Raw genomic sequence first — 18,790 nt, 5'->3', positions numbered from 1 at the left:
ATAGTAATGAAATTTTTGGCATTTCAGAAGTGTGATTTGGGTAAAAATCTGATTAATTGTCTGAAAATCAAAATGCAAAAATTACAATGGTCAAAATAATAAGCTTCAATTTCTTTACATGATATATAATTTAATGTTTTTTTTTTTTTATATATATATGATTTTGTGTCAAAAAAAAAATAAAATGGCCCAGAGACCTTGACAGTTTTCATGTGATTCATCAATTTGTAATGGTGACAGTTGTTCATGTGAAAAGACTTTAATTCATTGATTATATAATACATAAAAAATTCCAGAGACAGTGTTAGTTAAATGTTAAACAGGTTAATGCTGAGGTCATGAGCATTTAATGGTGTCCAAAATAATCCAGTCAAACAAGTTTAGCTGGTTCTGTTCTATTGTTAATTAATGATAGCTTAGTTAACACATTTGGTGTCTGTATATGCATGTGTTTTACTTACGCATGTTTAGTCTCCACACAGGCACAGGTTTTATATGATTTCACGGCAGAGCCTGGGAATAATGAGCTGTCGGTTCGAGAGGGTGAGACAATCACAATAACCAACCAGGTGAGTTTATTTTACTTTCATAATGTTTCAAAACACCTGGCTCTCCATGTCTGTTGTCTCCATGAGCTGTTGCATATGTATGAACGGATCAAAACCTTCTCTGTAAAGGTGAACCATTCTCTTCTGTTCTCAGACCATTGGTGGAGGATGGATTGAGGCAAAGAACTCCAGAGGAGAAGTCGGATTGGTACCAGAGGACTATATAGAGGTAAGCAATGGTTACCGAAAATGGTTTTTACAAAGGTGACATACTGTATGTATATATGCTACTTCTGAAAAGCTTTTGGTCAGAAAAAAAAAGAAATTAATAAAAAAATTCCATTTCAAATAAATGCTGTTCTTATTAACTTTCTGTTCATCAAAGAATCATGAAAAAATGCATCACATTTTCCTCTGAAATATTAAGCCGCACAACCATTTTCAACATTGATCATTTTTATCAGTACTGTTGTTTTCTTGTTACTGGACTATTGATCGTTACTGACTATTGTATCTGTACTATTGATGTTTTGTATAATGATGTTTCTTAAAAAATGTTATATTGATGTATTGAAATGATATTGTTAATGTTGCCATTATTATAGCCATTGTTGCTGATATGGCATCAAAACAAAATAAATAAATAAATAAACATTCATAATAAAAAAATATTTAATGAGAAGCAAATCAGCATATTAGAATGATTTCTGAAGGATCATGTGACACTGAAGACTGGAGTAATGATGCTGAAAATTCAGCTTTGCATCACAGGAATAAATTACTTTTAAAGATATATTCAAATAGAAAGCAGTTATTTTAAATAGTAATACTATTTCACAATATTTCTGTTTTACTGTATTTTTGATCAAATAAATGGAGATGTTGTTAGCATGGGAGACATCTTTCAAAAGTTTATCGGTATTTCAAAATACTAGCTGATTAATTACATGGCTGGCATATTAGTCTTTTATTATGGATGATAAAGTATATGTAATATGCACCTGGTAGTGTTTTGAAACCAAAAGGACAGAGAAACTGCTGCTGCTGAATGAATGTGCTTGCTTTACTTTATAATACTTGGTATGGAAAAATAAGAATTTCCTTGCTCTTTTAAAATACAAGAGTTGCAACAGTATTATTTATGGAAACTTAAGCCAAAAATCTTTCAGACGTCCAGTTGTTTATCAATCAAGATGCAGCAGTAAAAGTGCATCATACTGTGTAGCTGAACCTAATCACATTATAAAGCCGTGCTGAGGCAGTCATGCACATGGTGAACTTGTAAACAGTTTACTCTCTGTATAAATAGGCTGTGGATTGATTCCTCCTGTTTCTGGCTGCAGACATTTCAATTTCCCTCCTGACCTGAACTCACAGCTGCACTATCATACAGACACATGTGCTTCCTTCATTTCTCTGTTCTCTGTGCCAAACAAATGACCACATGTTCACACTTCTCCAAATTCACATTCTTTGCGCACCCAGAGCTATTTTTTTGTTGTGATGCTTATAGTTTGATGTTTTTTAAAAATGGAAGTAAAATGGATTGAAAAAGCCATTTCTTATACTTTTACAAATAAAATATAAACAAAAATAGGACTTTAATAGTCTGTACTTTCATATAGAGTCATCTGGAGGCAATATTTTCCTAGGAAGTGTTAAATGAGTGCCTCAAGATCAGCAAAATATTGCACCATACAGAAATAAAATGTTAGTCTCACATTTTGCTCATGATAGTGACTTTGAGTTGACAGAAAGTTTGAAGATCAAAATATATTTAGTAGTACCCATATGGTCTTTTTAATCCTGAGCATCAACAGTGTCTCGAAATGTCACTTTTTCTACAACGTTAGCAGCTTTATTTGTAAAAAATATTGTACCCTGGGGAGATTTTTAACTATTTGGACTAGAACAACTTTGTCTATGCATCTACCAATTCATGTGATACCAGTAATCATAATGCATGAGAAATCCTATCTGAAACCTTGCTTCCCAGAAAATGTTTTTTTTTTCTCAAGCAAATTTTGGGGGTCAAAGAAAATTATAGTAAATACGTAAGGAATAATTGATGACTGGCTGTTGAGTTATTAGAAAAATAATGCACACCATTGTTCTGCAGTAGCGTCTCTAAACCACGCTGTTAATACCTTGCTAGTGAGACACGTCATGTGTATTTACTTTCGGAAAATCGTCTGTCATGATGTTGTTTTTGTTAGTCCTGTGTGCTGTATAGGTACTGTATGCTAATTTCAGTTGTTACAGTTAGGGCTGGGCGATATATCGCATGCGATTGTTACACACATTTCGTCAGTAAAGTCGGTTCCCTGATTAGCGCTAAATTGCCATCACCTGCTTTCAAATGGAGCGGCATTTAATAGACAGAGCCGTAGATCACTGACAAGCTGCGCAATATCGCGTTCATTATCGAAGGCGATTCATCTGTGATAATGAACACGATATTGCGTAGGTTGTCAGAGAACTACGGCTCTGTCTATTAAATGGCACTTCATTTGAAAGCAGGTGATGGCGATTTGGCGGTAATCAGGGAACCGGCTTTACTGACGAAATGCGCGTGACAATCGCATGCGATATATCGCCCAGCCCTAATTACAGTTAACTATGCGAAGTGATATGGAACTGTAATGCGGTCAAGAGAGCTGTCTGGAACTACGTTCGCCGTGCGTTTCCCAGAAAATAATTGCACACCACAGAACGTTCGTCAACCAATCAGATTCAAGCATTCAACAGCCATGTAGTATAAGATAATTTAAGAAATGAAATACTAATATTACATTAAACTTTTATGTACCATTAAATATAACAGTTTATAGAACTTACGTTTAGTCTCAAATAACACAAAGTATGAACAAAATCTCTGTGTTTTGGTGTACCAACCCGCTTGATTCTGTCTGATTTGACGAGGACTGACCCTTGTAAACTCTTCTCTTCATGTTCTACTAGATTAACCAGGCTCAGCCTTTTATCTCTGGAGGAAATGCAGCCCCCCTCGATCTCTCGTTCTTCGACAGTCACATGCCGACCCCGGCCAGCACTGCACAGGTGAGTATGACGGGTACATTTCACGTTAATTATTCAGTCTGTTGGGTAATTCTGCACCGGTCAGGTTTATTTATCATGTCCAAAATGCACTATTCGGTTCATTATCTGTCTAATGCTCCTTCTCTGAGATTTTCTCCCACTGCTTAACTTCCTGAGAGGAAGTGAGCAGGAAGGGAGATTCCACTTGTGAAGAATAAAACATCTTACTCCGAATGTAAAAATGCATGTGCAAGCAAATTCTGAGACTGAGAGTAAAACATCCTGTAGCGCTTATTCAGAGAATCAGCGAGGGGCCAAATGTGAAGGATGATGATTTTTAATTAGCATACAGGATGAAGTGTTTGGATTCTCCCATATGTTAGTGAGGTACTGTGGGTTTGGCCTTCAGTGCTGAGACTGAAGTTTTCATTGAGTGGGCTGCTTTGTTTTTTGGAGGAACTATAGTTTGATCAGCAGTATTTAGAGGAATGGGAATCCTTGAGTTGCAGGGCATTTGTTTCCTCTGCCATTGGCTTTAGTTTTGTACCGATTTTAGCAGTTTTAAAGAACATGAAACCACTTTCATCTGACTTAAACACTTCAGAGCAGCAGCTGGAAAATAATATCAGGATTTTATTTGGGTGAAACGTATTAGAATGTTAGAAGGCTCACAACACGTTAAGTTGTTATATTCTGATTACAGCTTATGAAAACAAACCTTTTTTTCTTATGAAAATCTTTTAATGATGAATCGTGCTTAACAAAAACTATTGCTTTTATTAAGTCTGTAAATAGGATCAGTGTTGAGTTCATGTTGTCTTCAAGTCTGATCATGTGAAACCATCCCTGATGACAAGCAGTTGTTTATGGTGTTATCTCAAAGCCTGAACCTGATTGGCTAGTCAAGGGACAGACTTTAACCTAGAAGCTATAGTCCGCATGCGCTCGATGGATCTCTGATAACAGATGTGAAACCAGTAGCAATGCTAGATATTTATGAGTCATTGAAAATGTGTGGCACAGTTAACCACAGAAGTCCCTGTGCTCTGTAGGCACAAATATTATTTAGCGCTCTCATTTTTTTATTGGTGGGTCATCAAGTCTTGATGTAAATCAGATCTTCGACAAAATGGCAGGAAGTCCACATTAAAGCTTGTTCTGGTCAAGAACCACCCACTTACACAGAAAGAGACTGGTTGTGGGTGACATGTAAACTGGTCAACCATAAATAGTTTTGTTTCTGTGCATTCCAAAAAAATATTTAGGCTTAAAAGATTGCATATAAAATCTCCATTCATTTGGATTATATGTTTTATCATAAACTAATAAATTTATTATGACACACATTATATCATACAGAATGAAACGGAATGAAAATTAGTGACATAGTTTATTATCAACTGTTTCAGTTTATTTTTATTTTATTAAAATAACCACCTTTTCAAAATGCATTCAAATTGCTTAATATCAACATTAATATTGTGAAAACAATTACATTTATTTAGTTAAAAGTATGAACATGGCTAAAATATGGCTAGCTATGGAACAAGAATTACTCAGTTATTTAGTTGGTTAAAAAACTAATTAGACTGATCAATGATAAATTTTAAAAGTGCAGTAGGAGATCTTGGGAAATGCTAACTTTAACCTGATAGCACTGAAAGCATGCATCCATATTTTATTAACAGTACTACAGTACCAAGGAAGGAAGGTCAGGTTGTTGATGTTTGCCTGCGTACGTGAACACGCTGATGACGTATACTGTCTCACGCGAACAGGGTGCGCAGAGGTATGCAAATACATATGTTGACAGGCAGGTTAGAAAGCCAATTAAAACGCTCGGACTTAACATTTCTTGATCCTACGCCTTCCACAGAATATATAATCAGACATAAATACATTTTAGATCACTTAACTTAATGATCGCTATCGAGATGTGAAGAGACTTTCAACCAGCATAACAAAAAATGTTTCTGAAGACCTTTAATTATTGTGTATTTAAAACTTATTCAGTTTATTAGTACAGAAACATCACTTGAAACATTACCTGTTGTTGTTTTTTTCAATTCCTGTAGGTTAAAATTGTATAATCCAAATGGATGAAAATTTTAGATGCAATTCAAATACATTAATATTAAATTTAGGCCAAAATATTTTTTGAGCATGTGGCCTGGAACAGCTGTGTATGTGTTTTTGAGTGCTGTGGTGTGTCATCTGAGGTTAAGACCACTAAGGAGTTGCTTGAGTTGTGGTTTCTTTTGATGAGTCAAGCATTTGTCTGAAATGCATCATAAATTAAGTGGGCACTGATGGTGAAGTTGCATGACTGTGTATAAGCACTGTGTATTAGCACTCTACTTCAAAACTATTTGTTTTGTTTGATGAATAATGTTTTGTGCTAATTTTCGAACTGTCTATTGGAAACCATTGCAGGTCTCTGCTATTGAGAAAATCAGTGGTTTGATGAGGAAGGTGTTGTCTTTAGGGTCATGTCAGGGTAACCCTTCCTTTTCAGCGCTTTATGATCATGTCACGTCTTTCTCCTAAGTGGATGTAGCTCAGCCGGAAACTCCAGTAACCCCAGTTACCCCAGGATTTTCCTCCACCTCCCCTGATGAGGTACACTAAATAATGCATTTGGCATGACGGACGCCACACATGCTCGATTCTGGAGCCCTCACTAACAAGACCAAAACCTAAACACCCTGTTCTTGGGGTCTGAATGCATTCAGATTGAATCCGACTCCACTGATCACACCAGACCAACTTCAAATCACACATCAATCAAACTGATCAGCACTGTTTCCACATCAAAGTCTGTCTGCCAGCTTTTAACACATAAATGCGATGATTCAATCATTTGTTGGACAGCTACTTCTGATTTATGTTCCAGGATTTGCTTTTTATGTTACAGAAGTATGTCACAGTTTCGTTTTTCATGTCTTGTTGTTGTTGAAGAAATGAAAGCTGGTCTGTTATCAAGATTTTAAATGATCCAGACTGCTTTTTTAACTACCTGAACTGGTTGCAAACTGATAAACAGTATACGTGAGTTATGAAAAAGCAGACATTCTTACCACATTTTCTAAAGGAAAACTTCCCCTTAATGAATAATGTTAAATATAAGTCAAAGAAGTGGCATCTGAATAGCTATCGGCCAGACATTTCCAAAACGTTGCCTTCCTAATTCCAAACATGCATGAATCCAAATAAACACTTTCTAAAACCAGTCCTTCTCCGCATGGTGCTACATTCCCAATGCATGACATGCAGTTTTTGCATGAGCAAATAAGAAAGTAGGACTTTATCTGATGCATGTCTGTCGTCGGCTGCAGTAAAATAACAGAATGATATTTGCAGCTATAATTTGACATGTATGTGACAGAAATCATTTGCCATGCTCCGAGCAAAATGTTATCATCATATTGATTACGACGAGATAATAACGTGAATGAGGCTTGGATGATGTGTGTATTGTGGGCCACCAGATAATGATTTGGAAAAACAGAGCCTATGTTTTGTGTCTCTGTGGCTCTGGGCTTTTGTGTCATGAAGGCCAGAGGGCCATTGAGAGTCAGTTGTTCAGTGTTGACAAGCTGAAGCATCCATCAGGAAGGTAAACATCTCTCTCCATTCAACATTTCCATCCATATACGTATATTCCCATTTTATGGGCTTTCTTTAGAAGTCCTTGAATCGGTCAGCATCTGAAAAAACCTGCTCAAATGGAGTCTTTCAGTATGATATAATAACAACCAAAGGTTATTAGAGTGCTTGTCATTGGATGCGAGTGGGCTTTTCGTATTGGTTTTTCGCTGTGTGCTTGAGTTATGGAAGATTGTGAGGATGTGCAATCATAATTCACTCAATTTACAGGACAAAAGAACAGTCGACCAGTTGAACATTAATTAAATGAACATAAATTATGTTCAAGACAGACTTATGCTATGCTGTGGAAAAGATTTTAGGACTTAAGTGCGTGTTGAGGTTGTGGTTAGGACAGTTATTTAGCTTAGTATAATAAAATATCAATATTATTTGTAAATGGTTCAGATGCATTGCTTGGTCTGAGACCACTAGTGAAAATGCTCCTATTTGATGCTTTCTGTTTCTTACCAATTGTAAAATTGTTGTTCTTTCTCTTTCTTTCTTTCTTTCTTTCAGACAAGTAATGGTAATGACCCATGGGCAGTATTTGACAATAATGCATCTGGGGGGTTTTCTAATAACTGGGCAGCTCAGCCAGAGGGCACAGAGACGGGGAAAACCAGCAGCAATGCATGGCATTCTGGAGGACACGGGCATCCGCAGGCCTACCAGGGTCCAGGTAACAATTCAAATAAACCCATGTTGGATTATTCAGTCTAAACCAGTGGTTCTCAAACTTCTTGGTTTCAAAGAAGTGCCGTTGTCCAGAACAATATTGGAAGGCCCCCTATTCCTAGTCTTGTTTTCAGATGGGTTTTAATATTTTGTACCTCCTAGTTTTTGTAAATTACATAATTAAAATAAAAATAATGAATTTTCTGAAATATTAGAAGGGATCCCACTAATTTTAACCAGTCAATTTCCATAGCTCTTCCAGTCATTCATGATTTAGTGGGTAAGAATCAAGGTAATCCACAATTACTCGCAATTTCTGCCAAATGCATTTTTTTAGAGTGTAGCATAACTGGTAAAATGTATATTCTTTATATAAATGCCCATGGTGTTTAAATATTAATTTAATTTTCCATATCTAAAATTGCAATAAGGCCACCTCATATATCCAAATTTTTCAAGACTATGAATCCTGTTTCTTTATAGGAAAACGTTGTTGAGGAGATGAATTCAATATTTTATTTTAGTTGTGTTAGCTTATTTTATTGCTTGTTGTGTCTTATTTTAAACCTTTTGTTGTGTTCCATTAATTTTGACTCAATTTCATTTTCTTAAATTTTTCTTCCAAAAATGCTAGTTACTGTTATCACATTGGGCTAAAACTTACTGATTTAGCTCACAAAGGATATAACAACTTCCCACCAAAAATGAAATTTGTTTTATTTTTTGGCTTAATTATTCATTATCAAACCAGTCTGAATCGATATAATTTTTAAAAGTTGTTATTCAGTAATTGGCAATGAATAGAGAGGTCTTGGAAATTCACTGTTCAAAAAATGTGCGAACCTTGGATGTTAAAAATTAGTAAAGTAGTAATTTACAGTGATTTCATTCTGTTAAATGTCTTTCAATACAGTTTGACTTGTTGATTGTGTCTTAAATGGAAACTGAACACCACAGCCACAAGACAAAAAAACTTAAAATAATGTTTATTCCTCACTGGGAGCTGTTACATTCCTCTTTAAGGGTTTCGGTCCAGCATATTTAAAAAACAACAAGCCTCTGGAGTTTGTGAGTAGCCAAAGTGCTGTGCTTCATGGATGTTCTTGGCAGATTTTTTTATTACAAGAGAGTGGATTCATAGTGTAAAACTAGCATACGCACAGTATATTTCCTAGTATTTGTTTAAGTTGAACAGTATAAACTGATGAACAAAGTTTTTTTGGCAGTCACATCTTACAAAGGGACCAAAAGATGCAGCTGATTATTTTAGGTTCACTTGTGACACCGGAAATGAAAAGTCAAGTTGCTTTGTGGAATATTTAGTATGCAAAACATATTTAGTAGTATGCATTGTTGTATGTGAAAGCATAAAAAATACGAACGTTGTTTTATAAGTAGTGGTGGAAAATGTGGGCGTGTTTCAGTGATCTCATCATTGACTATGAGTCATATGTTAGGCTAAAGTTCGCCAGCAATGATGTCATTTCTGGAAGATCGTTAGTTTTGGTCTGTTTTGGAGTCATGAGATGAAAGTCACGATTTCCATGTGTTGCAACAGGCAGCTTCTACAAGTCTGTGTCCAATAAAGACAAGCAAGAGCATGTGGATTTGTTTTAGAGCTGTTTTCCCCTGAAAAACTGATTTATTCCCACATGCAAGATCTCTCTTTCACCAAATTATTCATGAACTCATAATGTTCTACTAAGATTTAAATATATTTTTGATTTTCCCATTGAGCGCTTGTGCAATCAGTTTTATAATTTAAAATGGAAGTGCATAATGCACATAAGAATATGTAGATGAGATATTTGTTGTCAAAAAGAAACTTAATTTATTTTGTCATAACAAATAATCTTTTCCTTTTCTCTGGACATTTACCCCTACCCATGTCTTATTGATCTCTCAGGTAAACCATGAAATTCGTGTCAGGACTTTAATGTGGTTTTAATCACAAGCTGCATGAGCTCAACATTTGCCAGAAACTCACAGGAATGTTTTGTAGGGCTTTTCTTGCTGTGAACTTTGTTGTTTATTTAACACAGCCTCAGTACAGGCATGTTTATGTCACAGGGGTTTTATTAAAACTAACATATGTAAATGTTTTTTGTTTTTGTTTTTTGGTTAAATTATATTAAAACTGACTTGGAAACGGTTTAGCATTCATTCTTAAATTTTTAATACTTTTCAGTTACCTTTTATGTACAGAACTTAGAATATTTATTATACAATTATATATCAAATACAAACATATTTATCACACACACACATACATATATACACATATATACATACATATTTATATACACACATATATACAAACACACACACATATATATATATATATATATATATATATATATATATAAACTTTAAAAACAATGACAAAATTACCAACAAATTAAAAAAATATATATATATACACATATACATAGCATATACTGTATACATTATACTTTTGTGACAATGACCAGTTTTTGTACAAATTATAACTGTTATGACCTATTAAAGGTTTATCAGAGGTTAGTTAGCTTATCCATCCAGCTATTTCTGACTTATCTTTATTGAGTTTTAACTAACAAACACTTCTTACATACATTTTTATTTTAAATTAAATTATAATTGAATTGTAAAATTACTGTTTATAGGTGCAGAAGATGATGAGTGGGACGAGGAGTGGGATGACGTGAAGTCATCGGGTGGCTATGCTGAATCTGAGGCTGGAGAGGGCGGGGCTATAAACAGAGGCGGAGCTCATGGTTCATCCATGAAAATTGCCCTCAACAAGTAAGTGGGATCACACCACACATTGGACATGCATTCCAAGAGTCATGTAATAATAATACACATAATAAAGATGTAATCCAGTTTGTGTGCTTTTTCATGTGTTCTTTCTAGATTCCAGTAATGTTTATTAATTTTATTAATTTTTTTTTTTAATCATATTTTCTATGTCTATTGTAAGCAGCATCTTCTCTTTGCAGATTCCCTGGTTTCTCTAAATCAGGTCCTGAGCTGTACTTGCTGTCCAAACAGCCCGCCAAAGGAACCAAGCTGCCTGTTTACGTAAGCCACTCTTTAAAAAAAAAAAAAGGCCTTAAAAAAAGCCTTAAATCAGAGCAGAAAGTCTGAAATTCATAGTGATGGCATTAAATGTTGCATGCACTGCAAAAAATCTTTCGTAGTCTTTCCCAATGCAAATATCTAAACAGCCTTTAATCAAAAATAGATTTACTTGAAATACAACAGAAGATAGTTGAAGTCTTGTTTTCTGATGCTTGATGCTTAAGACAGGAACAAACATCATTCAATTACACATTACAATTCAAACTATCCTTATTCCAAAATCATAAGAAATTTCCACTTTAAATCATAAACTCACTTCATTTTGATCAGTTTATCATAAAACAAGACGACTTGTAATTTTGCTTCTCGATGTACCTGTTGTATTGAGACTCTGCCACATACTAGAATGGGACTCTTGGCTCCATAAAGGGTTTTAATTACTATGTCATTTTTATATGTGGATGTGTATATATACTGTATTTCAGACAGGAGAAGTTGGCCCAGTGTGGGCGTATCCAGACTATCAGCTGGACTGTGTTGTCGCTGACCCTAAAAAGGGCTCCAAAATGTACGGTCTCAAGAGTTACATTGAGTACCAAGTCATACCCACTGTAAGTACAGAAACCATCATGTTTGCATGAGCATCTCCATGTTAGTCATTCCAGCTGATGTTGTTTCATGTCATCTAATGTTTTTGCAGACCACAAACAAGCCTGTCAATCACAGATACAAGCACTTCGATTGGTTATATGAAAGACTTTTGGAAAAATTTGGATCGGCAATTCCAATCCCCTCTCTGCCTGATAAGCAGGTGACAGGTAAGCAATTTTTATTACATTCTGTTTGCTGTAAAGTAGTTTAAAATGCAAATAGTATGAGGTTGATTAATATCCCCCCCAACCCCCCCACCCTTAGGTCGATTTGAGGAGGAATTTATAAAAATGCGTATGGAGAGGCTTCAGGGTTGGATGTCGCGAATGTGCCGGCATCCGGTTATCTCCAGCAGTGAAGTCTTCCAGCTGTTTCTCTCATACAAAGATGAGAAGGTAAAAAATGTTTTTAGTACTAAATAAATATGTATTTGTTGGTTAATCAGTTTTCCTTTGGTCCCTTTGTATCTTCCACATAAATATTCAGCAAAATACTGTAGGTTTTTAGACATAGCCTTTGTTTTTCTTTTTATTATAAATCTGTATTACAGGACTGGAAAATGGGGAAGAGAAAAGCAGAAAAAGACGAGACAGTCGGAGTCATGGTTTTCTCCACGATAGAACCTGAGGGACTGCCAGACCTGGACATGATTGAAGTGTAAGTCTCACAGCCCACCTCAGGATCACTTCCCTGATTTAAAATCTATTCCAAGTTGGTTATTAGCTGGATTTATTGTAAGTTTGACCAACTCAGGTTAATATGATCAGAAGCTGTTTCGTAGCTGGTCAAAGATGGTTTGCCAGTGAATTACATGCATCCTCTTGTTGATGGAAGTTCATCTGTGTTGTCTTGTTACCTTCAGAGAGCAGAAGTGTGAACAGTTCAACCGTTTCACCAGGGCGATGGACGATGGTGTGAAAGACTTGCTGACAATAGGAAATGAACACTGGAAACGCTGCACAGGCCGTGAGTATCACTTGTTTTGATAATATATATATATATATATAAAGTGGATATAGAAAAGAATCACCCCCTTTAAAATAATCACATTTGTTGCTTTGCAGCCTGAAATGAAAACAGTTTTTGTTTTATCCAGCTGTATAATTTATAACACCCATGTGAAAGATATGACACTAACATGTCAGAAATTTGTAACAAAAAATAGAATCACCGAGTTGGAAAAAGGATCACCCCCTTGTGTCAGTATTTTGCTGAACCAGCTTTTGCTTTAATTATAGCCTTTAGTCTGTTGGGATATGTCTCTGTCTCTACTAAATTTGCACGTCTAGACTTTGCAATATTTGCCCACTCTTCTTTGCAGAACTGCTCTAGTTCAGTTCAATTTGATGGTTAGTGTTTGTGGACTGCAGTCTTCAAGTCTTTCCACAGATTTTCAATGGGGTTTAAGTCTGGGCTCTGAATAGGTCATTTAAGGACATTCACCGTTTTCTCCTTCAAACACTGTGCTCGGTTTTGCTGAGTGCTTTGGGTCATTGTCATGTTGGAAGGTAAACCTTCTTCAGTTTTAGACTCATTTGGCCTCAGATTCTTTAAGGTGCATTTTGGCTCAGTCATGACTGCACATGGCCTTTCTTGAGGAGGGGCTTTTTTCTTGCAACCCTCCCATAAAAGCCACATTTGTGGAGGATTTGTGATTGTTGTCACATGCACACAATGACCACTCTTTATCATAAATTCCTGCAACTGTTTCAGAGTTGCTGTAGGGCTCTTGGTCTCCTCTCTGACCAGTTTCCTCCTGCTCTTTCATCCAGTTTGGAGTGACATCCTGATCTAGGGAGGGTCTGTGCTGTACCAAATACCTTCTACCTTTTAGTAATAGACTTCACTGTGCTTCTAGGCATTGATAAAGCCTTTGAAATTATTTTTATATCCATCTCCTGACTTGTGCCTGTCCTCAACTTTCTCCCGGAGATCTTTCATCAGTGCCTTGCCACCCATAGTTGATTGTTTGCTTCAGTTGCACTACCAAGGACTGAAATGCGTCATCCTGAGCTAATCATAATGAACACATCTGATCACAGTTGAAAGTCAAATAGCTTTGTGTGCCAATTAGAAGGTGATCAGCTACACCTGATTGAGTTTACAAGTCATTTTTTGGAGGGGGTGATCCTTTTTTCCAACTCAGTGATAGTTTTTTTTTTTTTTTTTTTCTGACATGTTGGTGTTATGTCTTTCATTTGGACGTTATAAGTTTTATAAGTAAATACAGCTGGTTAAAACAAAAACTGTGTCCGGCAAATCAACAAAATGTGATTATTTTAAAGAGGGGTGATTGTTCTCTGTACCCACTGTGTATGTGTATGTGTGTGTGTGTGTGTGTGTGTGTGTGTAAATATATATATATATATAGTGTAATATAATATAATATAATATAATATATATATATATATATATATATATATATATATATATTATATATATATATATATATATATATATATATATATATATATATATATTATTTAATTATTATTATTTATTTATTATTATTATATAATTATTAATTTGTGTGTGTGTGTGTGTGTTAATATAATTAAATATATTAAAATTTTTTTGTGTGTGTGTGTGTGTGTGTGTGTGTCTTAGACTCTTACAACTTATTTTTTAACTTTCTATTCATCAAAGATTCATAAAAACGAAATAAGCAGCACAACTGTTTTCAGCATTGATAATGATAAAAAGTTTCTTGATTAGTAAATCAGAATATTAGAATGATTTCTGAAGGATCATGTGACAATGAAGACTGGAGTAATGGCTGCCAAATTTTTAACTTTGCGTCACAGGAATAAATAACATTTTCGACTATATTATGAGCAAATTAGCCTGTTCCTGAGATTTTTGTACCTCAGAAACAGGGGCTCACATCTCATGGTCCAAGAAAAATCAGCGGAAGTTCACTGTAATATTTTCAAAAAAAAAAAAAAAGATTCTCAAGTTGATTAGTCTTATTTCCTGTTTGTTTTTCTAAGCTCTTCCAAAGGAATATCAACGGATTGGCAAAGCTTTCCAAAACCTGTCCTCAGTGTTCATCAGCAGTGGATATGAAGGTATCAGAAACTATATGCTTCCTCTTACTAAAGAACATTAATGAGGTAAAAATATTTTGTTCTCTTTTTACCATCTGGTCTAGTTCTGAGAAATTTTGAGCATTTTCTTGTTCCTTTTTCCCTCACCTTGCTTCAGCTTTAACCAGCAGTATTTGTGTTCGATGTTCAACCATTAGTCTACTTTTTTCCTGAATGTGTGATTTTGTTTGACTTAAAGGAGAGGCTGCGCTCACAGACGCACTGACAGCAGCAGGAAAGACCTACAAGGAGATTGCTCAGATGGTGGCAGAGCAGGTAGTAAAAAAAAAACCCTTACTCTAGAACATCTCAGTTCTCTCTTATATTGGGAAGTTACGTCTCTTACAGCCTCTTGTGTTACAGGAGAAGTGCATCAAAACATCCTTATATATTACCATCTTTTAAATTACACTACCATGCAAAACTTGAGGGTTGGCCAGATATATATATTTTTTTAATGTTTTTGAAACATTGCTCTTATGCTCATGAAGGCTGTGTTTATTTGATCAAAAATAAAACATAAACATCTATTATTATAAATATTATATCATATTGTAATACATTTAAATTTTTTAAAATAAAACATTTTAAAATGTATTTTACTCAGTGTCACATAATCCTTCTGCTCAAGAAACATTTATTATTATTATCAATTAAAAAAAAAAAAACTGTAATTTAATTTAATATATTTGTGGAAACAGTGATATATTTTTTCCAGGATTCTCTGATGAATATTAAGTTCAAAAGAACATCTTTACTTAAAATAGCAATCTTTTGTGACATTAGCAATGTCTGTACTATCACCGATCAAAAGTATGTGTTTCAGAAAAATCTCACTGATCCCAAACTTTTGAATAGTAATGCATATAAGGTCATTATCGCAAAATAATCAGGATCAGGACCCTGAAAGCAGCTGTATAGGTCAGAGGAAGCCATAGTTATGTGATCCACATTCATATAGTCTTGTGTTATTTATCTTCAACCTTATCACTGAAACATTCAATGAATGAAAACCTGGTTGTTGTTTAGCCTCCAAATTGTGATTGTTAAAGGTGTTTGTCGCCAGCATAGCCTTGAAATTTTTTTTAGAGCTCCGTTAACCCTTCCGTCTGATTTAATCATTAAGTTTTGTCTGTCTCTCTCTCTGTAGCCCAAGAAAGACCTTCACTTCCTCATGGAAACTAACAATGAGTACAAAGGTCTGCTGGGATGCTTTCCTGATACTATTGGAGTTCACAAGGTAAACGAGTAAGACTAGCATCCTTATAGACTCAAACTTTGTTTTAAAACTTAGCGAGGGTCCTAACCGTCACAGAACCTCATAAGTGATCTTTTAGGCAGCTCACTAGGTGTTTGAACAGAGCCGTAGATTATTTACAAAGATTTAAAAACTGGAGACCTGACTTGGCTGACTGCATTCTCTCACACAGGCTGCCATAGAGAAGGTAAAGGAAGCAGATAAACTGGTGGCTGCCGGTAAAATCACCCCCTCAGATAAGATCACCATGTCTAAACGTGCCAGCATCATGTCATACTCTCTGCAAGGTATTTCGATCTACTAACAGTGACCCCAAAATAACCTGTTTAAAACTTTTGTATTACATTACAGAGTAAGTCATAATTACACTGAGTCTTACACAATGTTAGCACAACATTAGAATGCTGGAAACATAACTATAGTTTTCAAGAGACCCAACAGACACAAACAGAGTAAAGTACTCGGTTCCCACGGGGGTGGAATACTTGAAAATATCAGTGATTTCCAGACTCGGAAAAGCCATGAAAATTTCTTTAGTCAGTATACATTTTTCTATCTATGCAAAGTATTTTATTTATTTATTTATTTTTATTTTTTTGTACAGAGGAAAAAAATCACAATCTTAAAATGTTCTTTTCTTGTACTACTGTTACTGTATCATTGTTTTATTTTATTATATTTTATTATACTACACAACATGACTTTGTCAAATAAGAGAATTTATCAGTGTATAATGATGTTTTATATATATATATATATATATATATATATAGTATATATAGTAAAATACAGTATAATAAAACCTGCAAGAGTTTGTTTTTCAAAGTCTCATGTTCACAAAGGGTTCATGTTGTTAAAAATATTTGTAAAAATAATGTTGTGAATATTATTACAATTAAAATTTAATAATATATAATAATATATATTAAAATGTATTCCTGTGATGCAAAGCTGAATTTTCAGCATCATTACTCCAGTCTTCAGTGTCTCATGATCATTCAAAAGTCATTCTAATATGCCGATTTGTTGTTTTATCATTTTTGCTGCTTAATATTTTGTGGAAACCATTATTTATATATTATATATATATATATATATATATTTTTTTTTTTTTTTTTTTTTCAGATTCTTTAATGAATAGAAAGTTCACAACAATAGAACAAAACATTTTATTTGAATTAGAAATCTTTTGTAACATTAATAGTGACATTTCTAGTCAATTTAATGTATCCTTTCTGAATGAAAGTATTAATTTTTTTTATCTATATTTAATTTTTTTCTGCCTATAATAATTTAATTAAACAAAGAAAAATCCTGTAAATTCAAAACACTGAAGTGATGATTTTGACACATCTGTCCTCTTATGCAGCGGAAATGAACCACTTCCATAGCAACCGTATCTATGACTACAACAGGGTGATGCAGCAGTACCTGGAGCAGCAAGTCAAATTCTATGAGATGGTAACGTGTCTAAACAATATTAAAAGTTAAAAAGCGTGCTATAATGTTTGGAGATGTTAAACTGTTGAATTGGTTTTTCTGTTTTGGCAGATTGCAGAGAAACTACGACACGCTCACAGTCAGTTCACTACTATGTAACGGCAGAGAAGCTGCCTCTCTCGCTCTCTTTTCATCTTACATGATTATTCTCGTTCTGTTTTTCTATTCATGTTATTTGTGTCAGGATGTCAGTGCCATAAAAATATCCTGTCAATCTCAGGCCAAAGATAGCGTCGATCTGTGTCCTGCACGAGCACTGGCCAAGCTCAAGTGTTTTTAAAAAGCAGCTACAGATTGACTAAAATATCAGATTATATGGGGGCTTTAATTATTATAATTAAGTAGTTGTTGATTTGATGGACGTTCCAACTTCTGTTATGACCTTGTTAGTTTTGATTAATAATAAATATCAAAGACGTAACATTTTGTGATTTTATACAAGAGATCTAAACAGATTCTGGTGCATATATGAGGCCAAGCCAAGTTTGATTGTGCCTTGTTTTGTAGAGACCCTGCAAAACCTTTTTTTTTTTTTTTTTTTCACTGCACTTCACTGTGGCCTTTCAGATGCATCATCCTGTTTGTGTTTGGTCTCAAAAACAATCCCAATCATTTTCATTGAAGGTTTCATTCTGGAGATGATAACAGGAGGGCTGGTCCTTTTTCCCCATAAGATACATTGACATAATTTGTCTCTCTCCCCAAAGCCAAATTACAAACAGAGATTATGCTCCGCTTGATGCTTTCACCTCAGTGCAATTATCACCAATTTCTTATCCTGTAAAAATGAAATTATACTCCACCTGATGCATGTTCATGTATTTTTTATGTATAGCAGTGGTTGCAAGCCTTTTGCACACATAATGACAAAAACAATTGAGATTATGATTTAATAAAAACTGATTTGTATGCTACACAGTGGGGTTTTTTTTCTCTGTATGAGTGTCTGAAAATGGATAAAGTGTGAATAACAGGAAACCCTGAGATGGAGGATGTGTCTCAATACCTAGCAAGCTGCCTATGTAGATGGTGACTCTGCTTGGTTAGAGGCACTTTATTTAAGAAAGCTGTTTTGTAAACAGCGAGTCGGTTCTCGAGGGTTGGAAACGGAGCCCTGTGAGTAAGTTGTGTGTTTATGGTGAATATGAATGAGGTGTTCTCAAAAGATGTGTTGTTTTAGGTCTGAATGTGGTTCACAGACTAAGAGGAGTGTTTTGTGTGATTTTGTTCTTAGAAAGGAAAGCATTTGTAAAGTAAATGTATAACATACAGAAATAAGTACATATTTAAAATGACCAGGTCATCAAAGGTTGCATTTCCAC

The 18,790-nt window shown here is 34.8% G+C and overlaps 1 protein-coding gene across 2 annotated transcripts in view; it reads left to right on the top strand.

Moving 5' to 3' along the window:
- Positions 1-18,382, top strand: part of snx9b (sorting nexin 9b) — a 20,771-nt gene extending 2,389 nt beyond the window's left edge. The window contains exons 2-19 of one of the 2 annotated variants that reach the window (XM_042778395.1): positions 483-569; positions 703-777; positions 3,510-3,608; positions 6,135-6,206; positions 7,752-7,914; positions 10,556-10,694; positions 10,892-10,973; positions 11,459-11,584; positions 11,674-11,791; positions 11,889-12,019; positions 12,175-12,281; positions 12,487-12,590; positions 14,615-14,692; positions 14,910-14,986; positions 15,861-15,950; positions 16,141-16,255; positions 17,338-17,429; positions 17,520-18,382. In XM_042778395.1, coding sequence (XP_042634329.1) covers positions 483-569; positions 703-777; positions 3,510-3,608; positions 6,135-6,206; positions 7,752-7,914; positions 10,556-10,694; positions 10,892-10,973; positions 11,459-11,584; positions 11,674-11,791; positions 11,889-12,019; positions 12,175-12,281; positions 12,487-12,590; positions 14,615-14,692; positions 14,910-14,986; positions 15,861-15,950; positions 16,141-16,255; positions 17,338-17,429; positions 17,520-17,567 — 1,803 coding nt within the window. In that variant the 3' untranslated portion in view covers positions 17,568-18,382. The remainder of the gene's footprint in view (positions 1-482; positions 570-702; positions 778-3,509; positions 3,609-6,134; positions 6,207-7,751; positions 7,915-10,555; positions 10,695-10,891; positions 10,974-11,458; positions 11,585-11,673; positions 11,792-11,888; positions 12,020-12,174; positions 12,282-12,486; positions 12,591-14,614; positions 14,693-14,909; positions 14,987-15,860; positions 15,951-16,140; positions 16,256-17,337; positions 17,430-17,519) is intronic. The other variant, XM_042778396.1, reaches the window with a different exon arrangement.
- Positions 18,383-18,790: the final 408 nt, after the last annotated feature.

Source organism: Cyprinus carpio, chromosome A20 (genome assembly GCF_018340385.1).
Source record: "Cyprinus carpio isolate SPL01 chromosome A20, ASM1834038v1, whole genome shotgun sequence".
NCBI classification, from domain to species: domain Eukaryota; kingdom Metazoa; phylum Chordata; class Actinopteri; order Cypriniformes; family Cyprinidae; genus Cyprinus; species Cyprinus carpio.
This window is presented reverse-complemented; position numbering and strand designations above follow the sequence as displayed.